Here is a 20,409-nt window from a genome sequence, read left to right as displayed (position 1 = left end):
TCAGGAGATCAGTTCAACACTCTTAAATCGACCTGACTGGAAAGACCAGAATGAGTCACAGAGTTCAGCAGAGACACTAACGGGGACCTAACTCTATATATAGTCAAGAACATCTAGTCAGCATCATCATCTGGGTTAACACAGCAGAAGACCTTTACAGCAAGTACTGCATTATGGCTACAACCATCAGAACGGATCTCCTCAGCTGACACAAATGAAAACCATTAGGTACACAGACTGGGGCAAATTTTGCATACAGGCACTAATGCCCCGTGGTACATAGAAAACATCCAAAAGTGGACAGAAGCTTTACATGAGGATGTAGAAGAGCACACGAATGAAGTTGAAATGAGCAAGGACCAGTCCAGCACAGTCTGTAAACTAGCCCAGCTCTGAGAGGCAACAAATGGACTGTCGTGCAGATGGAAAATCCAGCGCCTCAATAGAAAGTTGAAATTCAGGATAGCTAAACTGGAAAAGAAAATCAAGAAACACGCAGAGGAGCTCACTAGAAAACAGTGGTACCAAACCTGCGACAAACTGAATGGTCAATTCGGCCACAAAAGTACCTGGCACTTACTAGGACACGTCCTAGATTCGTCTCAAACCAAGTCTGCTCCTCAAGGGCCAATCAACAAGGTCGTCCACTCATTCACTGGAGGGGAACATCAGCTCGTGGAACAGCTCTAAGAGAAACACATTAATACCGCACACGAGTAGGAGTGGTACTATTCAGTGACTAGCACAGTGTTGTCTCAGCGCTGTCACAGCATCTTCATTCTTCGCTTCAATGGGCTACTGCAACAACAGCAGACTGCAGGTGCAGCAGCCTGTGTTCCTGCTGTTCTGGGACAATTAGTGCTTCATACTAGAAATAAACTGCCAGCTGGTAACGTGCGCTTCAACAGAGGGGACATTTTTTTTGTGTGTGTTTTCTTTTGTGCTAGTTATGAACTATGCAGCACCAGCAGTTCAGAGAACAGTTAGCAAGACTAGCATCTTCTTACTTCCATCTATTTCATTTTCTATAGCAAACAAAGCGGACCTTTTCAGGTATCTGTCAATGTTGCCTGTTGCCAGAGCTCAGGTAGCCTTCATATAGGTTGGTGCCCTCATGGCTTCCTTACACCATTCTTGTCGCCATTTGTCGCTGGTGTAGTTAAATTGTTTACTTGAATGACGGCAATACTACAAGAATCGTCACCCAATCATAAGCAGTGCTTCTAAAGGCATATGCAGTAACAGTCTCACGAGCATGCACCAGGCTCCGCCATACGGTGATTACAGCTGATCACAGTCAGCAGCCTTGCTGCTGAAAGGATCATGTGCAGCAGTAACGTAAACCATAACATATTCTGTATCACCGCTGTCAGCACTTTGTGATGGCTGCACTAATACAGTCACTTTGGCTGAAAAAATGGCTCCTGGCAGCAATTTGCCCATGTTTGCTTCTCCACTCTACTGAGTAATCTAATCCCATTTTGTAGACCTATGTTTACACCTTCATGTATGTGTTGTTTTTAACGTCACAACAAATTGAAAGCAGGAGGTGAGTTTTTAAAGATCACATGCGCAGAAGAAAAAGTACAACTCCAAGTGTAAATATTCCTCATTCATCTTTTTATATGTAGTCATCTTGCCACTCCTAAATATGAATTCTCTGGTATATCGACCTGACTGCACTCCTCACTACTGCTCGTTCTTTCCTATACTACCTTCAACCCTCAGGATTTTATGGTCAAATTTCCCTGGGAATTGTGCCCATTTTGAACATTCTCCGTTCTCCGGCCCATTTACCATTCAGCCGCCCCCTTATCCATATCCCAACGCCGCTAGCTTGCCTAGACTCGGACCAGTTGGAAGACCAGCTGGCTTTGGTGACTGGCGCTGTTTTGAAAGCTTAATGCTGTATAGTTTCTCTCTCTCAGTAAGTGCAGGACGAATCGATAAGCCTGCCTTTGAGTAAAACACAGAGTTTAATGCTTTTATGCTCAGCTGTAGCAAGGGACCAGTGGGATTCATGTTTCTACGGGCACTGTGAAGTATGCAGTAGTTAGCAGGCTACAAATTGATGTTCTTCTCTTTAACACATTGGAGAGTTCAACTCCTAATTTTGTGGTGTAGTGCACACAGCCAAGATGGTGGAGATAGTCCTGATAACTGTACTTTGCACTCTGTTCAGGATACTACAAGAGAGGAACCAGATGGCGCTGGTGACGTGGCTGAAAACCTAATCACCGAGGCGAATCGAGCTGAGGAGAGTCCAGTGACTAAGCCTGCAGCCCTTCCCGAGTCCTCCCCACCGGAGGCTACCAACACCGCAAGCAATGGCTCGCTCAACATGCTGAACATGAGTGCATCTGAGATGCGGCAGTTGCTCGCGCAGCGCAAGAAACACGACCCCAAGAAGATCCAAATGGACCTCAAGAAGAAATACGAACTTATTGAGCAGATGTAAGTGTACTGCCCTGCAGCCTCGCATTCTAACGGTATTGACTAGTTTTTCAGAGTGTATTTGACATCACTTCGTCACCCTTGAGATGGGAAAGCGATATGGTAGGGCAAACGTGCAAGGAACCTCACATTTCTAGGCACATGGCTATTTGTACTCTTAACACCAGAACTGCTGTTAGTAATATTGGTCTCCTTTTGTTATCATCCCTTGTGAGTAGGTTATACTGAATCAAGTTACTTTTACTGAGGCATTTGGAAATGAGACAGCAGTACGAGATTAATAGTACTGTGGCTACTGGACTGGCACAAGTTGATAATGGCCTTGATTTTTTGGGCATTGTCGCACTATAGTCAGTCACACTCGCACTCTTGTTGGTTCTATCCCAACAGCATATATTGGCATATTTGATAACCTAGAGTATCGATCACTGAGCAAGGTTTGTTTGGCTAGTTTGATGGTTCACCACTTAAAGGTCGTATCGGTGCCATCTGTGGAATTGTTGATTGGTTTGTACCACTGCCTAATCATTGAAAGGGTGAAGTCTTGCACATTTTTGTTAATTTGATTAACTAAAGTAGCCAGAACTCTACTTTAGATATTTGACATTTGTTTCAACTGTTTTTCATTTAGTATCTTCCTTGTGCAGTGTGCGTGTGTGTGCAATGAGTGTCTGAGCTTGAAGTGTCTTTCGCACTCCATAGGACACATATTTTCTGATGGACAGATATGACTGTGAGTGGCTAGCTGATTATTCATCTTTGTGTGTAAACCAGTTTATAATTAGGTAAATATCACAGGTAAGTCTGCCATCAAATGTTTGAATTGACCCTTAATAATCACAAGAGCTATGACATGAATTTGTGTTTTATACTAACACGTGTGAAAAGCTTCATAAATGATGTTGAAGCATATATATATTTTGCAATGCACTGCTGAAGCTGTAAACTGTCAGATGTGCAGCTAAGCTAGGAGCCCAATCGTATCAGAGGAATTTTTGTTAATTACTTGGTTCTACTTGGCCTGTGTTGTTTTGCATTTGGTATAATGTGAGGTTTTATTACTGAGCAGGTCACTTTCACCACTAGGTCGTTCTTTATCTTTTATAGCACCATGCCAAATTGTTAGCTGCTTCTTGTCTGACATTTTTATCTGCTCGTTTGTTGCCTAATGAAACAATACTTATGCTGGGTTGAAACTTGAGTACCTAAGCTTTTTTCATGCTGTCATTGACTTTGACTTCACTGATATAATTGGCTTATTATGAGTAAGCAACAAACAGATGTATGTATTGCCAGGGCAGTTTCTGTTTTTGATTGCAGGACTTTGTTGCATTCTTTATACGTTTATGGACCACTTGCTACTGAATCCCTGTCGTTACTACAGTAAGTGAGGAAGGGAATGTCAAACATTGTGCACAATAAGGGCAATAATTTTGCAACAGTCTACTGGATTGCAGATTTGTGGTTTGTGCCATGTCTGTCTTGAATATTGTTTTGATCAAAAAGTGGGCATCACTTCCAAAGACGAAATGACCATTCTTTAATTTATATGAAATTCAACATTGGTTGTGAGTCGGAACATTGGTTGTGACTCAATTTTCGGAACTAAAAGGTTTTTCTTGCGTTCAAATGCACGTGCTCTTTATTTCTTTTTAAACCCTTCTTTTTTCATCTTTCTGAAATCATTATAAAGCTGCATAATTTCTCATGCACTCCCACTGTATTTTTTTACAGTTATCTTTATGGCACTATAGAATTTATAGATATTTCTGTAGCGCTCTTGCTGCTTTGCTAATATCTTGTGGAGCTTTTCTTGTTATTGTAACCATGATGTGCTGTGCAAGTAACATGCAACCACACCATTTTTGTTCTATATTGATAAACTTTACACATTAGGGTGTTCAAGACTTTGTGAGGGTGCAGCAAGCAGTATATAACAAACTTATGCTTAGGTAATTATATATGCACTTTTGATGCTTATATACTACCTGCCATACTTTACAACAAATTAATAATATGCAATAAAGTGCATTGATGCTTGAAGTTAAGGCTATGAATATTGGTCGAAATGTTTTTGAAGAGTGCACATATTATAATGCGCATAATTGCTGCAACCATATTGTTTCATTTGTTCCTGACAGCACCCAAAATTTTTTTTCTCTGATGCTTATTATGCTATTTGCAGCGTTTAATTCAACACCTCATTTATCTCAGCCATTGATAAGCCTAACTCACTGATGCATGTAACATTGCAAATATTCTTCTTGACTGCTCCCTCTTTTATTGCCTATAGTTAAGCTATAAGCATTGAGGTGCTTTCAAACAGAAGCTATAGATACAAGAACGGTAGGGGCCTCAAAAATGTGGCTGAAATAATTTGGCTTTATTTTTTGAAGAGTTGGAGAACTTGTATATATATCCTGATTTACTTCGAAAGCCTTTTGTTTTGATAAAGGTTATTGCACATATGTGTCTAAGGGGAAAAGCCACTGACTGCATATTTGTTGCAAAGGTTTGGCACTGTCGTGAAGCGTGGCCATGTGATCAAAGCTGAACAACATTTTCTTGCTTGTCTTCTTTTTTCTTATGTTGCTTATTCGGACAAAGTGTCTTGCACATGCTTATCAGCAGCACTGTATTGGATTTTTTTTTCATTTATGCTGTTTTTTTTTTTTTTTTTTTTTCCGGAGCATTTCTGATGCATTTCGCTACATTCTGGCAGTGTTTTGTCTATGATGGCATGTGCCATTCTTTGTTTTCTTTTTCATTTGTTTCACAACAAGAATTGCCTCTGGACATGTAGTCAGCCTCACAGGAAGATTCATTTTGGTTAAAAAAAACTGAGGCTCTCTCGATGTGTGTATGTGTGTGATGGGGGGAGGGGGGTGGGTATTGTGCAAGTTTGTATAACGGTGCCTTGCCTTTTGCAAGTACTGAAACAGTGTCTTAAAGCTAGCCTGGCTTTGTTTAAAATATGAAGGCCGGTAACTTTTGATATGAAAGCCGGTACTTTTGCACACAAGTCAAAAGTGTGACTTTTCTCGAGTGCCTTATTGGTCCAGCGATGGCTTTCACAGCTGTCACCAGCTCAACAGTAGAATTCAGTGACCTTGTATCTTTTTGAATTCCATTTATCTCTGATGTGCGACTGATGCAATCTCATGTTAGGTAATATGCCACAGTGATGCACTCCTTCTATGCAGTCTGTTTGGTGAGTGAACATGGTTTGCGGTCTGGGTGTCAGGAGCTCTCTTTCAGGTATCTGCCCAGAGTGTTTTTTTGTCTAATCCCAAATGTTGACTTTTTTCATTGTTGAGAGGAGAGTAAAAGACTTAATTTTGCTAGTAGCATCTTTTTCCAGCAATAAAATTGTACTGGAGAAATTGTATTCTTCCTCGTGCATGCAATTACTGCTAATTCATCAAGATTTAGCAGACCTGGTGCACATATAGCTGCACCATGCAGTGTCTGTGCAAACTCCTGTAGGCTGAGCCCTGAGATGGGATGAAATTTCCTTGAACTATGGGGATTTGAGAAAGCAAGCGAAAATCTTAGATGCACTGTCGGCTTGATGGTAAAAGCCGTCTGTTCAACTTCACCATAGCATATTGACAAAGAGCACTGAGCACTGAGAAATAGTTTTAAATAAATTGCTACTAAGTGCAACATTCATGTGATCTTTTGGTCAACAAACGAGCTACAAAACTGCTGGGTGCCAAAGTTTTCAGACACTGCAAAAAGAGGAAAACTAATAGCTAGCTATAAATAGCTTTCTGTTTCACTGCTGATGTAGTTGTTGTGGGGTATTAATGTTGGTCCACTGTTCTCAAATTAGTGCACTGTCTTTGAATACTAAACTTCTTGGCATGTTGCAAATGATCACACATTACATATTGTTTACTAAAGTTTCTTTATTTTTAGCGTTCTTTTCTTTGTTTACCTGGCTTTGTGCCTCATGATGACTTTGTACCCTATAGAACACACTTAACAAGGAGAGTGTACCACAAATCGAAGAATGGTTCATCACTGCCTTTACTTAAACTTACCAAATCATCTGGCATCATATGTTTCATAGCAACTTAAGGCCATAGGTCACATGTTGCTGGTTCGGCTTCAGTATCTGGTCATATTGAGACAATTAATATCTTGTCAGATTAGTAGGAAATAAAGTTGCTTCAATCATCATGAACAACCTTTGACCACTTAACTTTGCTTGTGAAAGGATGCATATTAAGGTTCATAGGTTCTCTTTGGCATTTTGGCATTGACCATGTTGATAAATGGTACATGAGGAATGTTAAGCTGGTGTTCATCTATCCTGAACATCTTTTTATTTGGATAGAGTTGGTCAGTGTGGTATATTGCTTTAACCGTCCTCTTAACCTATGAATAAGCTATGAATCTGGCCTGCCAGTTCTATCGATACAGCTTCAATGCACCTATACATTGGAACAGCGCAAAGGACACAAACACAGGAAGAGTCACAGAAAGAGTACCTCTTTCTGTCACTTGGTCTGTAAGTGCTCTTGCTGTCAGTCTTTCTTGTGTTCGTGTACAATGTATGGCATGAAGCAAATAGCCTTACAGTGAATAGATCTAAAATACAGTTATATTTGCTGCAATGAGCACCTCCATTTACTACACTTATAATGCCTACGTAAATAAGTTTTGCACATGAAAACTTATACCAGAGAGGAAATGATGCAGCAGTTTATGGTGCAATTTCTTGTTTCCATCAACTCAGTAGGCAAGTGAAGGCGTAATCTCTGAAGATAAAATATGGCTCTTTTCTCCCAAAAGGGAACAACTGAGAATTTTGGCATAATGCTCTTCAATTGAATTTTATTGCGACTTTGGAAGCCATTTCAGAATTTAAATATCTGCATGTTATCTTCTCCTTAATTATGATACATACATTCATCACGCTATTCTCTGCTATCATTCATATGATGGGAGAAAGATTATAAAATAAATTACATATTCAGTGTAAAATTTTGTTAGTTCAGTCGTATAGTTTCGGTTTCACTTTCTTTCTTCGTGCCACTTCGGATTCGATCGGGCGCTCGCATCGGCTAGTTGCTCAGCTTCGGGTGCTGTTCGGCGTGTCAGTGTTCTGCTGCTGAAGTGGAAGCTATACTTCATCGTGCCGAGGTCATCGGCGCCGGGAATTTGGCCTCAGATGCGGCTCGAGGAACCGGCACCGTGCTTCGTATTCTGTTTTTACTGCTGTTTCTTCACACACCTGGCAAACTTCAACCGTACCAGTACATATATCTACAGATACACAATGCCACACAACCTTTCATTTCCCTGCTTACCCTTTCCATCCACCACCACTGCTGCCAATGTGGCTCGCCTCCTGGGACTTTCCCCTTCAAATGCCGTCTACATCTTGATCTTGTTCTGGTGTTCTTGACGTTCACAGGCAGCCATGAAGGAGTTAAACCACATCAAACCATGCTTAATTCAGATTCCGTTCTGTAAACTAGGTTATCTATACTTAATCTGGCTTAGCAACTCAGCATAACCAAGCTTAAAAACGTTTGGCTTGCATATAACTAGGCTTAGCCGAGCTATGTTGCGGCCATTTATTTTGTAATATGGCACCACGCTGTTCTAACGCCTACGAATATCCCTTCCCTTGCTTGCATCCAAGTACTGCTTCCTGTATGCCGAAATTGGTTTACAGGAAAGGAAAGGCTCAGTATATGTCACTCGCGGAATCTTGCTTACACATCTCATGGACAAATCTCGCCGACACGAGATTTCTATTATGAGGAACTTTTCGGCTCATTAAGTCAGAAACATCCACTTCCTTTTTCCGTGATGTCACATCCCTTGGATGGCAACATTAGTGGTGTAGCTCTTTCGATGTCTGGTTGATTTTACATGTACATTTTTGGCTCTAATTTATTAATTAATCACCTTATTGACATTTTTTCTGCAGCATCCTCATTATTGCTTATCGATCACAACCATGCATTTAAATCTTACAACGACACAACGGCCGCAGACGTCCTGTACACAGGACCCTGCTGAGATAACTTAAATAGGCTTAGTTGTCTCTTAAGAGAAGAACGCCAAAAGTCTACTCTCAAGTCGTTTGACATACTGGTCGTTTCGTAGTCTTGATGAGTCATGCGTAGTCATTGTAATCGTTATCACTCGTCACTAAGCATTCTTACTCGTTTCCAGTCACTTGCTGTCATCGAAGTCATCACTTGACATATTGATTGTTTCGTACTTATGATGAGTCATGTCTAGTAATAGCAGTTGTATAAAACTCATAGCTAAGCATTTTTACTCAATTTCCAATCTATTGCAATAATTACAAGCCGTCGTTTGGCATGTTGGTCGTTCCGTAGTCATGCTGAGTCATGCCTAGTTATTGTAGTTATTGCCACTCGTAGCTAAGCATTTCTACTGATTTCCATTCAGTTGCGGCCGTTACAAGTCATCGTTTGACATACTGGTCTTTCCATAGTCATGCTGAGTCATGCCTAGTCATTGTAGTCATTACCACGAAAGCTAAGTATGTTTACTGATTTCCAATCAGCTGCGGTCATTACAAGTCATTGATTGACATATATTGGTCCTTTCGTAGTCATGCTGAGTCATGCCTATGTCTTTGTAGTCATTGCCACTATAGCTAAGCATGTTTACTCATTTCCAGTCACTTGTGGTCATTAGAAGTCTTCGTTTGACATTTGGTCACTCCGTAATCATTTTAGCCATTTTATGATAATTTTATTAGTTACTATGATTATTCATAAACTGTATCGATACCTATCGTATAATTTTTATTCATTACCAATCACCATCAGCAGTTTTCATTCCTAATTTCCCTCCTCATACATTCGTTATCCCCGCCGGGGTGGTGCAGTGGTTACGGCGCTCGACTACTGTTCCCAAGGGCGCGGGATCGAATCCCGGCCTCGGCAGCCGCTTTTCAATGGAGGCGAAAAGCAAGCTAGGCGCCCGTGTACTGTGCGATGTCAGAGCACGTTAAAGAACCCCAGGTGGTCGAAATTTCTGGAGTCCTCCACTATGGCGTCTCATAGCCTGAGTCACTTTGGGACGTTAAACCCCACACACCAAACCAAACATCCGTTATTAGCAAGTGACACACGAACGCACAGATCCGACGCAAAACTCTCGCGCACCAGGTTTCGTTCCATGCACCTGAAAGCCTTTAGCAGTGACCACTGGATGGTGAGGTCTTTATTAGTCTAGATCTAAAAGGGAACGAAACAGATTAGTAAGAAGTCTATCAACGAATTAGCGGTGAGGGGGAGGGCCGAAGAATCAGGAGTATGTGAAGAAACCAGAACTTTACGATAGTCATATGTCACCTGTTAATAATTATATTGCTATTAACGATGCGTCACGACTGGTACGCACACTTCCAGACACCCTTAGAGTGAGTGGGATAGCTGTTACGGTCTCAAAGGAGATGCCCTTGACTTGCGTGGCAAGCTCAGCCGGAATTCAGCCACCTAGGAGCAGAAGGGGGTGGCCGTTTGGTGCCCAGCTTTCGCCAGTTCAAGCCAGAGTATGGGTCGGAGTCAGAATTAACGAACAAAACAAACTTTATGCACAGCTAGAGGCGATGCAGAGGAATTCACCCTAACACCAAGAAGTTCAATGAAAGGCAATGCAAAATATGCAACCAAACAGGCTTTCAATAAGCGCGGAGACTTTACAACGCTGAACAATACACAACAGATTCAAACACCAATTGGTTCACCGGGCACTGTCGCAGACTAACGTCTGGAGAGCCACGATGTGGCCATGTGGACGAGCGCCGCTCCCTCGCAGATCAGTGAGCTTGGCGAGATCAGTGGGCTTGGGTTGACACCGGGATCCGAGCAGTGGCACTTGCTAACTCGCAGAAACATTAGCTCTAACACTGGCTGGCTGCTCAAGCGACGCGACCTCCGTAAATACGGCGCATCGCGTCACGCGCGAAGGCCGGCGCTCACTTCCTCTCGCCGAGCCGCGAGTTGTCGTTAGGCGTGGTAGAACTAGAGAGAGAGAGAAAGAAATAACTATTATTGCACCCGTCAAAAGGTCGGTGAGGATCCGAGGCGAAGCTCTGTCCCAACCATGTCCTCCACCTCAGCCGTCGACCTGGATCCCTTGGATCTGAGCAGCGGCCAGAGCAAGACGGATGACTTCTCGTTGCCCTTTTTCGTCCTGCTTGAGAAGTAGTGCCTCCCAGGACTCATCTGTTCTGTCAGGTTCTCCAAATCTAGGACACGTCCATATCATATGGATCATGTCCGCTATGCCATCGCAACGTTTGCACCTGGGGCAAAAAATTTCCGGGTGCCACTTGCTGTAAAGCTGGGGGTTCGGGAATACTCCAGTCTGTAGCTTACGCCACATAACCTCCTCGCTTTTGGTGAGTTGCTTACACGCTTTTGGTAGTACTGATCTGCCTAATTTGTAATGATTTAGGATATCTTGGTAGGTGTTAAGGTCATCGTCGAACTGTAGGGGCTCCTCATCGCGCAAGGGGTACGGGGTTGCGCATAAGTCCGTCACTGGGATCCCGGAATGTAGCTAATCCTCGGGCCAGTACGTGCGCTTTCTCGTTCCCCCTCAACCCCTGGTGCGCCGGTGTCCAAATGAGCGCGACCTGCTCTGCCGGTGGTGGACCACTGGCCAACACTCTTGCTGCTATGGCCGAAATGCGGCCCGCATCAAATTTTCTAATAGCTGATTTCGAGTCTGTAACTATAATTTTGACCCGTTGTTGTGTTAGAGCTAGCGCGATGGCCACCTCTTCCGCCTCCGTTGTGGTCGAATTTCGGGTGCTGCAGCAAACTACCGAGCCCCCGTCTTCTCTAGTTGCTACTGAAACACGTCCCCTACCGTTCGCGCATTGTGCGGCATCTGTATATAAGACGTCCTGTCTTCCCTCAAAACGGGCTTGCAGCGCTGTTGCTCTATCACTCCTCCGGCTCTCATGGTAAACGGGGGGCATGTTTTTGGGGAGCGGAGGTATTTTTAATTTGTCCCTAACCTGTCTAGGTACTTTTTCTGTACGTCTGGTGCATGCTTGCGGCTCATACCCCAGGTTTTCCAAAATGCTCCGACCAGTACGACTGCGCAACAGTCTCTGGTATTGTGAAGTCGTTGCAGCTTCAATGAGCTCTTCGAGGGTATTGGAAACCCCTAGTCTCATAATCTTGTTTGTCGATGTATTGAGTGGTAAAAACCTAGTGCCGTTTTTATCCCTTTACGAATGAGAACGTCAAGTTTCTCCTTTTCTGCCTTGTGAAGCCGTAAATACGGCGCCACGTAGATTATCCTACTGATTATAAAAGACTGGACTAGCCTAAGTAGCTTCTTTCATGCCCGCATGTTTGTTTGCGGTCCGCTTCAGGAGTCTACAGGTTTGACTGGTGCTAGCGTCTAGCCTCTGTATCGTTTCCGAGTTCCTGCCGTTGGCCTGAATTCGTAATCCCAGAACTCTAATGCTCGCCACCGTTGGTATAACGTTACCGTTAACCCTAAGTGTTATTTCCGGGTTATCCTGCTTTATACGCCGACGATGGGGCGATCGCATTGACGTGAGAACGAGCGCTTCCGATTTCTCGGCCGAACATGTGAGCCCGATCGGTTCTAAGTATCTTTCTATAACTTCGATTGCCCGCTGGAGTGTCCAATTTCACTGTCACTGCCCCTGCACATCCACAGAGTCAGGTCATCTGCATATAATGTATAGTGTAGCCCTTGGATTTCCTCTAGTTTTGCGGGGAGACCAATCATGGCGATATTAAACAGTGTCGGGGACAACACCGATCCCTGTGGTGTGGCTTTGTTTCCCAGTCGAATACCTTTTACTGTGTGTCCCCCCATACTGATACGTGCCGTTCTATCGCTGAGGAAGTCGCGTATATAGTTGTACGTGCGAACTCCAACATCTAATGCACTGAGATTCTGCAGAATAGCCGAGTGCTTCACGTTGTCAAAAGCTTTTGACACGTCTAGACCAACGATCACCCTGGTGTCTACTGTTGAATTGTATATGATCTGTTCTTTTAGCTGCAACATGACATCGCATGCGGCCAAATGCGATCTAAATCCTATCATGGTGTTCGGATAGATATCGTTGTCCTCCAAACACCGGTTCAGCCGGGCCTGAACAACATGCTCCATTAGTTTCCCCACGCATGGCGTGAGCGAGATCGGACGCAAGTGTTCGAAACCCGGCCGCTTCCCCGGCTTCGGGAGGAATACGAGGTTTGCGGCCTTCCATGTCGCCGGAAGCCGACCGGCCTCCCAACACTCCTGCATGAATGCTGCGAGGTGTCGGATCGACGCGTCGTCCAAGTTTCTTAGCATTCGATTGTTGACTCTGTCCGGACCTGCAGCAGTCTTTGTTCTCAGTCTATTTATTTCTGCCCGGACTTCGGCAACCGTTATCGGGCTATCTAGCTCCGGGTTTTCCTGGCCCTTGTAATCAGGCATTTGTTGGCCTATACCCTCTGCACAGTTCAAATACCGGTCTCGGACTTTGGCTATGAGAGTAGCCGCGGTCCCGTCAAAGGTATGTATTAGCCTGTGAATTTGCTGCCTGGCCTCCAGTTACTTTCTCGAGATGAGTACCTTCCGACCGGGTGATTCAACGTCGCTAGAGCACCGTACTGCCGAGTAGTGGGGAGGAGGGTGACACCGATGCGTGCAAGAGTACGCGCTCTCCTTGCGAGGAGAAGAAGAGGTTTCTACAATGTGCTAGAATGTTCTATGCAGACGCCGCGCTGGCATAGTAAAAATGTGCGCCAATTTTGTGACACCATATATAGAAATCTTCACAGCCCGTGGTTCGAAACAGTCGGTGGCGCAATGAGTCAAACCAGCTAAGCATTCCTACCATGTTACCCCCGTTATATTCCTCATCGTAATTATATACTTATGATTTGTGAAATGCATAGTGCCCCGCCGTTTACGGTGCGGAGCACAAGATGCTTTTTCATTGCACGGACACGTCAGCTCCGCATTTAGAAGATATGCCGAGATGGGGGTAATGGCTCTCGTTGCCAAGTCTCCTCGTAGATCCTTGTTCGTGTACATGGACGTTTTCACTGGCCCGATTAGTAATTAACCTCTTAATTTTTCATTTAATATCTCTTACATACTTTTTTTATAATACAGTTGTATGTGAAAGGCTTATCGACATCAATATAAAGCTCTGCTATAACCAGCTATAACTAAACCGTACGAAATGGCCTGCATGGCATGGGGGCAATGTGTCTGACTTAGAATGCAGCAATCGTGAAAGTCTGATACTGATCTCACCATCCCAATGAAATGGGAGGTTTTAGTTGCCAGCTCCTGCCAAATAAACCATGTCATGATGTCACCATGACGTCCCGCAACAATACGTCCAATCAGAGCCCTGCCATGTCAGCCACCAACTGCCACTGCGAGTGCCATATGGCCGTAATTTTTCGCTCACAACTCGCGCCGGATTTTGTGGAGCACAGGACCCTTAACGCTGTGAAGCTAAAAGTTGGTAAATATAATTTTTTCCCGTGGTAGTACGCGTATGCTACTCTGCGGAGCAAGAACGATGGAGTTGGGGCTCAAGAAATGAAGATTATATAAACCCTTTCTGTTGATTGATGTCTTAGGTTGGCTGCCTGCTTATTGCTAAAAACCGATATTGGTGCTCGACATGCGTAGGTTCGCTAGCTCGCAGCCTTCGACATCACTACCGAACAATAGAGGAAGGCAGAGCAGTGAATCGGCAAGCACATCAAGACAGAGAAATGGGCGATTACTTTAGATGCGTCCACAGTGTCAGATTGGTTGAAACAGAAATTGAACGGTGCATGCACCTCTCTCATTCTCTCGTCAAGTAAATAGTGTCTTATTAATGTAGGGTTAGATGGAGGACATCACTTTAGCCACGCTAATACCTAGAGAACTTGAATAACACGTGACTTTAGTGTTTGCGACTGAAATCACACTGTGGCCCCTTTTGTTACATTGCAGCTGTGTATGGCAGAAGTTACAGCCATTCACTGCGTCCACTCCATCGCGCGCGTTAGCAGATGCTTTAGCGATGTGGTTCACCGAGTATCTTCAGGCTGAGTTTGAAACGGGCGTGCTCGGCTTCTCAGACACACGCGACAATGCTGTCATTTACTTTCTTGCACAAAGCCAGCGTCATTCCTGCTGTCGACTTGCTTCTTCAAGTCTTGCAGCCGCGTTAGCAACGTCTTGTACTGGTACAGGCCGGTGGCGAGGCCGAAAGGGTCAATGATGAGAGAACCGGTCAAGTGCATATGAGCCTTGACCGCGCCCTCATACTTGTCATAGTACTCGAGGAAGGACTTGAGCATCACCTCCCTAAGCGATAAAGGACACGGTGAGTTGCCTTTGAGACATGTCTCGACGGCGTCGCACACGGCTACTCTGATGGTCTCGTGCTGTATGAGCGTGTTGTAATGACCCACGTCACCTGGTGAACGCTCCGCCCGAAACTGCGGGTGGTTGTAATAAGGGTTCTCGTTCATAATGGACTGGATCGAGACCAGCACGCTCTCTATGGATAGCGCCGGAGACCAGGCCGGTCCGGGCCAGGTGCCGAGGATGCTGAGACAGACCTTGCCATCCGGGTGGAAGTTTGGGTTTAGACATACTTGGCCTCCTCCTGTGGTCATGATGCGAACTCGCGGAGGCTGGATTGGGTATTCACGTGGACATTTAATGAGAAAATGGAAGAAGCCACCTTCGTAAGGCGTATCCGGAGGCCCCAGGATCAACGCGTCGATCCTGGTGATGTCATTGTCTGTGGGAGCGATGAACATTCCGGCAGGCTGCGAGGCGAAGATCTCCATGATGTCGCGCTTGGCACGCAGAAGACACTGCGGAGTCGGCTCTTCGTGCTCGAAGCCTATGGGGTCCCAAGAGTTCGAACTTGACGAAAAGTCGGCCGAAGGGGGGCGTTCAACTCTTTGTGGAGTAGCCATTAATCCCGTTGCGTTGGCGATTGTAGATCATGCCTCTTAGGAAACGTGAACACAGGGCCTAAGCCTTGGCCCCCCACTTTCGTCCTTCTCTTTTACTTCCGTTTCTGCAATCTGTGAAGGGGGCTGTTGCTTTTTTGTTGATCAAATAACAGATATGGCGCGTACCCACACACAAGGATAGGCCAATAATTAGAGGGCAGAATGTTTTTATGTGTATATTTACGTGTCCAAAAAGAAAATGCCGAAGGAGAAGAGAAATCAGATGCGATGCTTCTTTCTCTCCAACGGCTGATGATGATAACTTGCATCGCTGCCGGTGGTCGTTCAGGAGTAGAGACGAGGCTAACGCGTCAGCCGTCCACGTTAAAGGAGTACAGACACCATTTTTTGAAGCGTTGGAAGAAATACGATTGCTTTCCTGGTTAAACAGAGATGCTCCCCAAGCAATCCCAACCTCGCACGTTGCCGCGAAGATATTTTAAATTGATTTTAAAAACAAGCCAGGCAAATACTCCGTGTTTCAAAACCCATCGGCAGCGACATCTCTGTGACGAAACCGTGTACACAGGTGAAACAACATGACGTACTCAAACATGACGTGGAGTCGGCAAAGCAAATACCAGTAATGACACATGGCCGGACACGAACAGCGCCGCCGCTGCTTCCGGACGTGCCCTGAGAAAGTACTGCTCGCTTTACTGGATGGCTTTTTCGTTGGTGCATGTTACAATTACCTGACAGTGAGCTGGGCCCGAGGGGTCGCCGAAGCTCAAAAGTGCCCGGCCATCTAGAGCGGCCTGAGGGCCCATCGTCGTCCTGCTCCCTCACTTCCCTTCATCCCCTAAACCCCCCTCACTTGGTTCTTTTTTGAATCATTAAAGTTGCTACCTACCTACCTGCCTACCTACCGTGTACTTATAGAAACTGCCTGCTATACTCTGGCCCAACGAAAGCCCTGCACATGTGCAGGGCTTTCGGCAACGGTGCTTCTCGATGGCGCTCCGGGAACGAACTGCGCCGCTCCCCGCCTACCCTAGACGTCGCTAGCCCTAGCTGGTTTCACATCGAAGCGCTAGCGAACGGCGCTTCGGAACGGGCTAACGCTGTAACGGACTTTAGCGCCGCTTTACTGGCAAGCACATCTCGTAAAATATTTTCTTGCTTTGCGCAACGCCTTCAGCAGCGGGGCTAGCAGACATCAGGTGCGCCGCACCGGGCAGCAGCTGTAGGACAAAAAAAGTTCGCTCGTATCACTGTAAACACTTCTACCAGGACCTCAGTATTGGCCGAACAATACTCACAATTTAATCGTGACTGATAGTCCTATGTACAAATAGTTATGTAAGCGAATGAACAGTGATTCGCGATAGCTGGATTGCCGATAGCGGATGCTATGAGGCCGCTATGCGACTTGGGAGCCGATCGCGTATCCGTATAGCGTGAGGTTTTCGGCCCCGCGACTCCGACGTAACTGATCAGTGGACGGCCGCCGGATCTGTTTTGGTCACATCGGATGCCGTTCGAGAACTTGATACCCGATGAGTTAACGACCTGAACAGCTGCGCTTGTCTGTAGCCTAACCGGGTTTGAAAAAGAAAAAAACAAGCATATATGTTCCCCCTTCTAATCCGCAATAACCTTGGCCAAAAATGTCAGTCGGCGCCGAGCTACCGGCCCGTTCCGCGACGAGTAGAGCGCGGGTACGCGTGATTTGGTTCTAGAGTTTCGGCGGTTACAGAGCACGCATTCGCAAGTTTTAGCGGGTGAATGTGGCCATCGAGTGTAGTTCTCGCAGTAGTGACCCAAAATCGACGACTGCTTACATCACAAAATGCGTGCACATTAAGAGGGAAGCATCGATGTGATCTGGCGAGCACAGCTAGTTCCATCGTAGCCGCCGCCGCAGCGCTACTGGATGAGGGCCTGCCGGTACTGGAGCTTCTAGTCTTCGGAACTGTTGCTGCCGGCTCACACCTGGCTCTGAAGGTGCACGGTGGCCTAGTGTATTTGCCGTACGACTGTATGATAATGAACAGGAATAGAAAGGAAATTCGCGGAAAGAACACGTGGTGTTAAAGGCGTTATCGTGTCTAAATTTGAGCTGCCATTTTTTTTTTTGCAATGTGCGCTGTGCCCACAAATGTTGGCCCGCGAAAGCAAGCGTTTTCATAGCAGCAAAAACTCAGGCAACAAGCACTGTGTTAAGTACGTTCGTGAAATAATTGCTAGAGTGATCAGCATTGTGACAGAGCCTTTTTATTGGCACAGAAAGGAGAGTTTCAAACAAAACAAGGGGATCATGTGCTGCATAAAAATACGCATCTGCTTGGCTTATTAGTGTTACAATAATGAGGAGACTTATAGCATAACGTTTCATGAAAAAAAATCACATTTTTCTGAGGGGTTCATTGGTGAGCCCAGAGGACAGGCGAAAGCTAACGCAAATGGCCTGAAGTTTCTCATGGAGACGGTGCAGCGTGGGGAAAACTTCGTAGCGTTCCGTGTTTCACACATTGCATGACAGGCTGTGATTAGGAATATTTGAATGGGCGCATATTTTTCCAGATCTATAAGGCGGGCGTCCTCCGCATCACTACGGTACATCTGGTAAGCAGCGAACGCCGCCTGCAATGCTGGCAGATCGTTCAGCAGGTGGAGTCCTTGTTCACGGCATGCTGGGGCTCCGCGCAGAGGTCCGTAGAGATGCGTTACCAAGCCCAAGAGCCGAATGGTTTCGCGGGCGTACAAGAACCCTAGGCCCCCGAACATCATGGCGCTTGTGCCCAAGGTGTAATAAAATGGTGGCGAGAATGCCGCTGGGCTAACATATATCGTCTTAAGTGCAGCGTTGTGAGAAGTGAGAGTCAAAGACGACGTTGCTCTACTTATTCCTGCCATTTCCCATCGCGGTCTGCGGCTGAGGGGTCTCTGGTAGATTTGGCTGTATATCTGCCGGCTCATGTACCATGCGTCGAAGAACCCCTCTTGAGCACCATAAGCGAAGTTGCCGTGGAGTCTAGTCAATTCATCGCTGTACTGGTCATCTGGCCAGATGATAGTGCTGGCTTCATAAATCGTCGGACGGAGCGCTGTTTTTATGTCGTCTGCGAGCAATCGGGATTGTAAAACGAGGCTCGCTGTTATGTTAAATACCTTCTCGAGGAACTGTTTAGCGGAGGTCCGCTGCTGAGGAGAGGTTCGTTCCCTGTCGGCGACCGTGAGGAGGTTGTTGTATGCAGAGTCTATATGGAAGCTGCAGAAGACGACGTGGAAAGCTGTTTCCAAAGGATCGGACATTTGCATGGCTTTAAGCACGGCGCGATTCGTCAGGGATCCCAAGATCTGTGCTACCCACCAGCTCACGTGGGCCATGACGTCACGAGGAGTGTAGACGCTAAAAAGCCTTCCTACAAGTTTTATGTCGCTGAAATCGCTGACTAGAACTGCGTCTTCAACAGCGATTGGCGGCGAGGCGTTGAAGGCGTGCTGCAGTGCCTCCGCCCAATCTTGTGGAGAAAATGCTTCCATCACATCGGCCACGCCTGCGACGTTGCTGATCTGCGCTGTCACGTCAGACATCCCACCAGAGTGGCTCAGATTTCGGACGATGCTCATATGAATCTTTTCGCCTGGACCTTTTGGCCAAGATGAAGATTTCAAACTTTTCTGATAGACCTCTTTTGCTAAGACCTTTGGATAAGTGTCGGACAATTCCACATGGTCGATAAGATGGTTCCATAAGACCGCTATTCTGGACGGTGTCAAGAAGATGGAACGGTTCCTCGCGTTATTGGATGAAATCAGATCCACGTTGAACCACAAAGGAAGCCTCCATTTGACAGCGAGGTTCACGTGGGAGCGAAGCGGCTTGGTGCTGTCTCCAGGCAGCTTGGGTATGTCGTCAGGCCATAGCAGGTCCTGCGCTTTCATAAAGGCGCGGAGTCGCCTCGTCGACCCCGGCTGGTCGGCAGCGCCTTTGTCTACGCACAGAGACGACATCGTTTGGACTTGGTCGGCTATTGATGATGAAGCGACATTTTCGCGTCGAGATCGGGGTGCAGCTAGATTCCATGTCCAGTCGACGGCGACTTCCTCGATGACGGTGCGCGTGAGTATGTATCGCGGTTGCCAGCTCGCGCACACGAAGCGCCCAAAGTCTTCGCAAGGGTCAAGCTGGCTTCGGCGATGAACAATTCCAATGTGCAGCGCGTGCTTGCGACAGTCGAACGAATCGCAGGCTTTTGCTCCGCCAGGCTGGGTACGAAGTAGGGATGTTTTGAGGAGTACCAGAATATACATTATGATGCCCACGGCGCACGACGTTAGCAAAGTGACGACGGCGCCTTTCTTGTCGCTAGCTGTTAAGTATGGCGTATGTCCAGGGACTGGATCCACGGAGAGGCGACCAGCTTCAGCCTAAAGAAGACGTGTAACAAGCAAGCAGTTGGTGAGAGTCGAAAAGCATGTAGGGCAGGATGTATACAGATTCCTCTTTACAAAATCGACAAAATCGGATTTGAAATACCTCGATTAATGTCTGCATGGGAAACGACCTGCAGGATGTTAGGTAGCAAAAGTTAATGAGTTGGGCGGGTGTACAATGCGCAGAAAAGGCAACTGAGCACGTTAAAGGAACTACGAAAAAAATATAAGGTAAGGGAGCGTGTACGAGCGATCGGTATTCTATTATTCGTCTCCGCAACGTACAAATTTCCAAGGTATCTTCACTAACACCGAAGAGATCGACCATAAAATAATCATGCTTCTTTTGTCAATCGCGACTACGAACTTTTAAAGACGCTATTAAGGTTCGCCGCCTTTAATACCGCGCTCTTTTACTCTGGGAATTCATATTTTTTAACATGATTTCTTGGAAAAGGAAGCTCACTATCGGCCTCAGCGCCTTTAACATCGCCTTTTAATTTCACGAGTACATTCATATTTTTGTTTATGTTGGTTTTTGGGGAAG

The 20,409-nt window shown here is 45.9% G+C and overlaps 1 protein-coding gene and 1 pseudogene across 1 annotated transcript in view; one reads left to right on the top strand and one right to left on the bottom strand.

Annotated features, from left to right (window-relative positions):
• Positions 1–5,138, top strand: part of LOC146182160 (Na(+)/H(+) exchange regulatory cofactor NHE-RF2) — a 60,250-nt gene extending 55,112 nt beyond the window's left edge. The window contains exon 4 of the mRNA XM_084577170.1: positions 2,183–5,138. Coding sequence (XP_084433296.1) covers positions 2,183–2,458 — 276 coding nt within the window. The 3' untranslated portion in view covers positions 2,459–5,138. The remainder of the gene's footprint in view (positions 1–2,182) is intronic.
• Positions 5,139–14,595: 9,457 nt separating this feature from the next.
• Positions 14,596–15,323, bottom strand: LOC146182159 (ubiquitin-conjugating enzyme E2 Z pseudogene; annotated as a pseudogene).
• Positions 15,324–20,409: the final 5,086 nt, after the last annotated feature.

This window comes from Amblyomma maculatum, chromosome 8 (assembly GCF_055883805.1).
Source record: "Amblyomma maculatum isolate TAMU_Amacu chromosome 8, ASM5588380v1, whole genome shotgun sequence".
Lineage (NCBI taxonomy): Eukaryota > Metazoa > Arthropoda > Arachnida > Ixodida > Ixodidae > Amblyomma > Amblyomma maculatum.
This window is presented reverse-complemented; position numbering and strand designations above follow the sequence as displayed.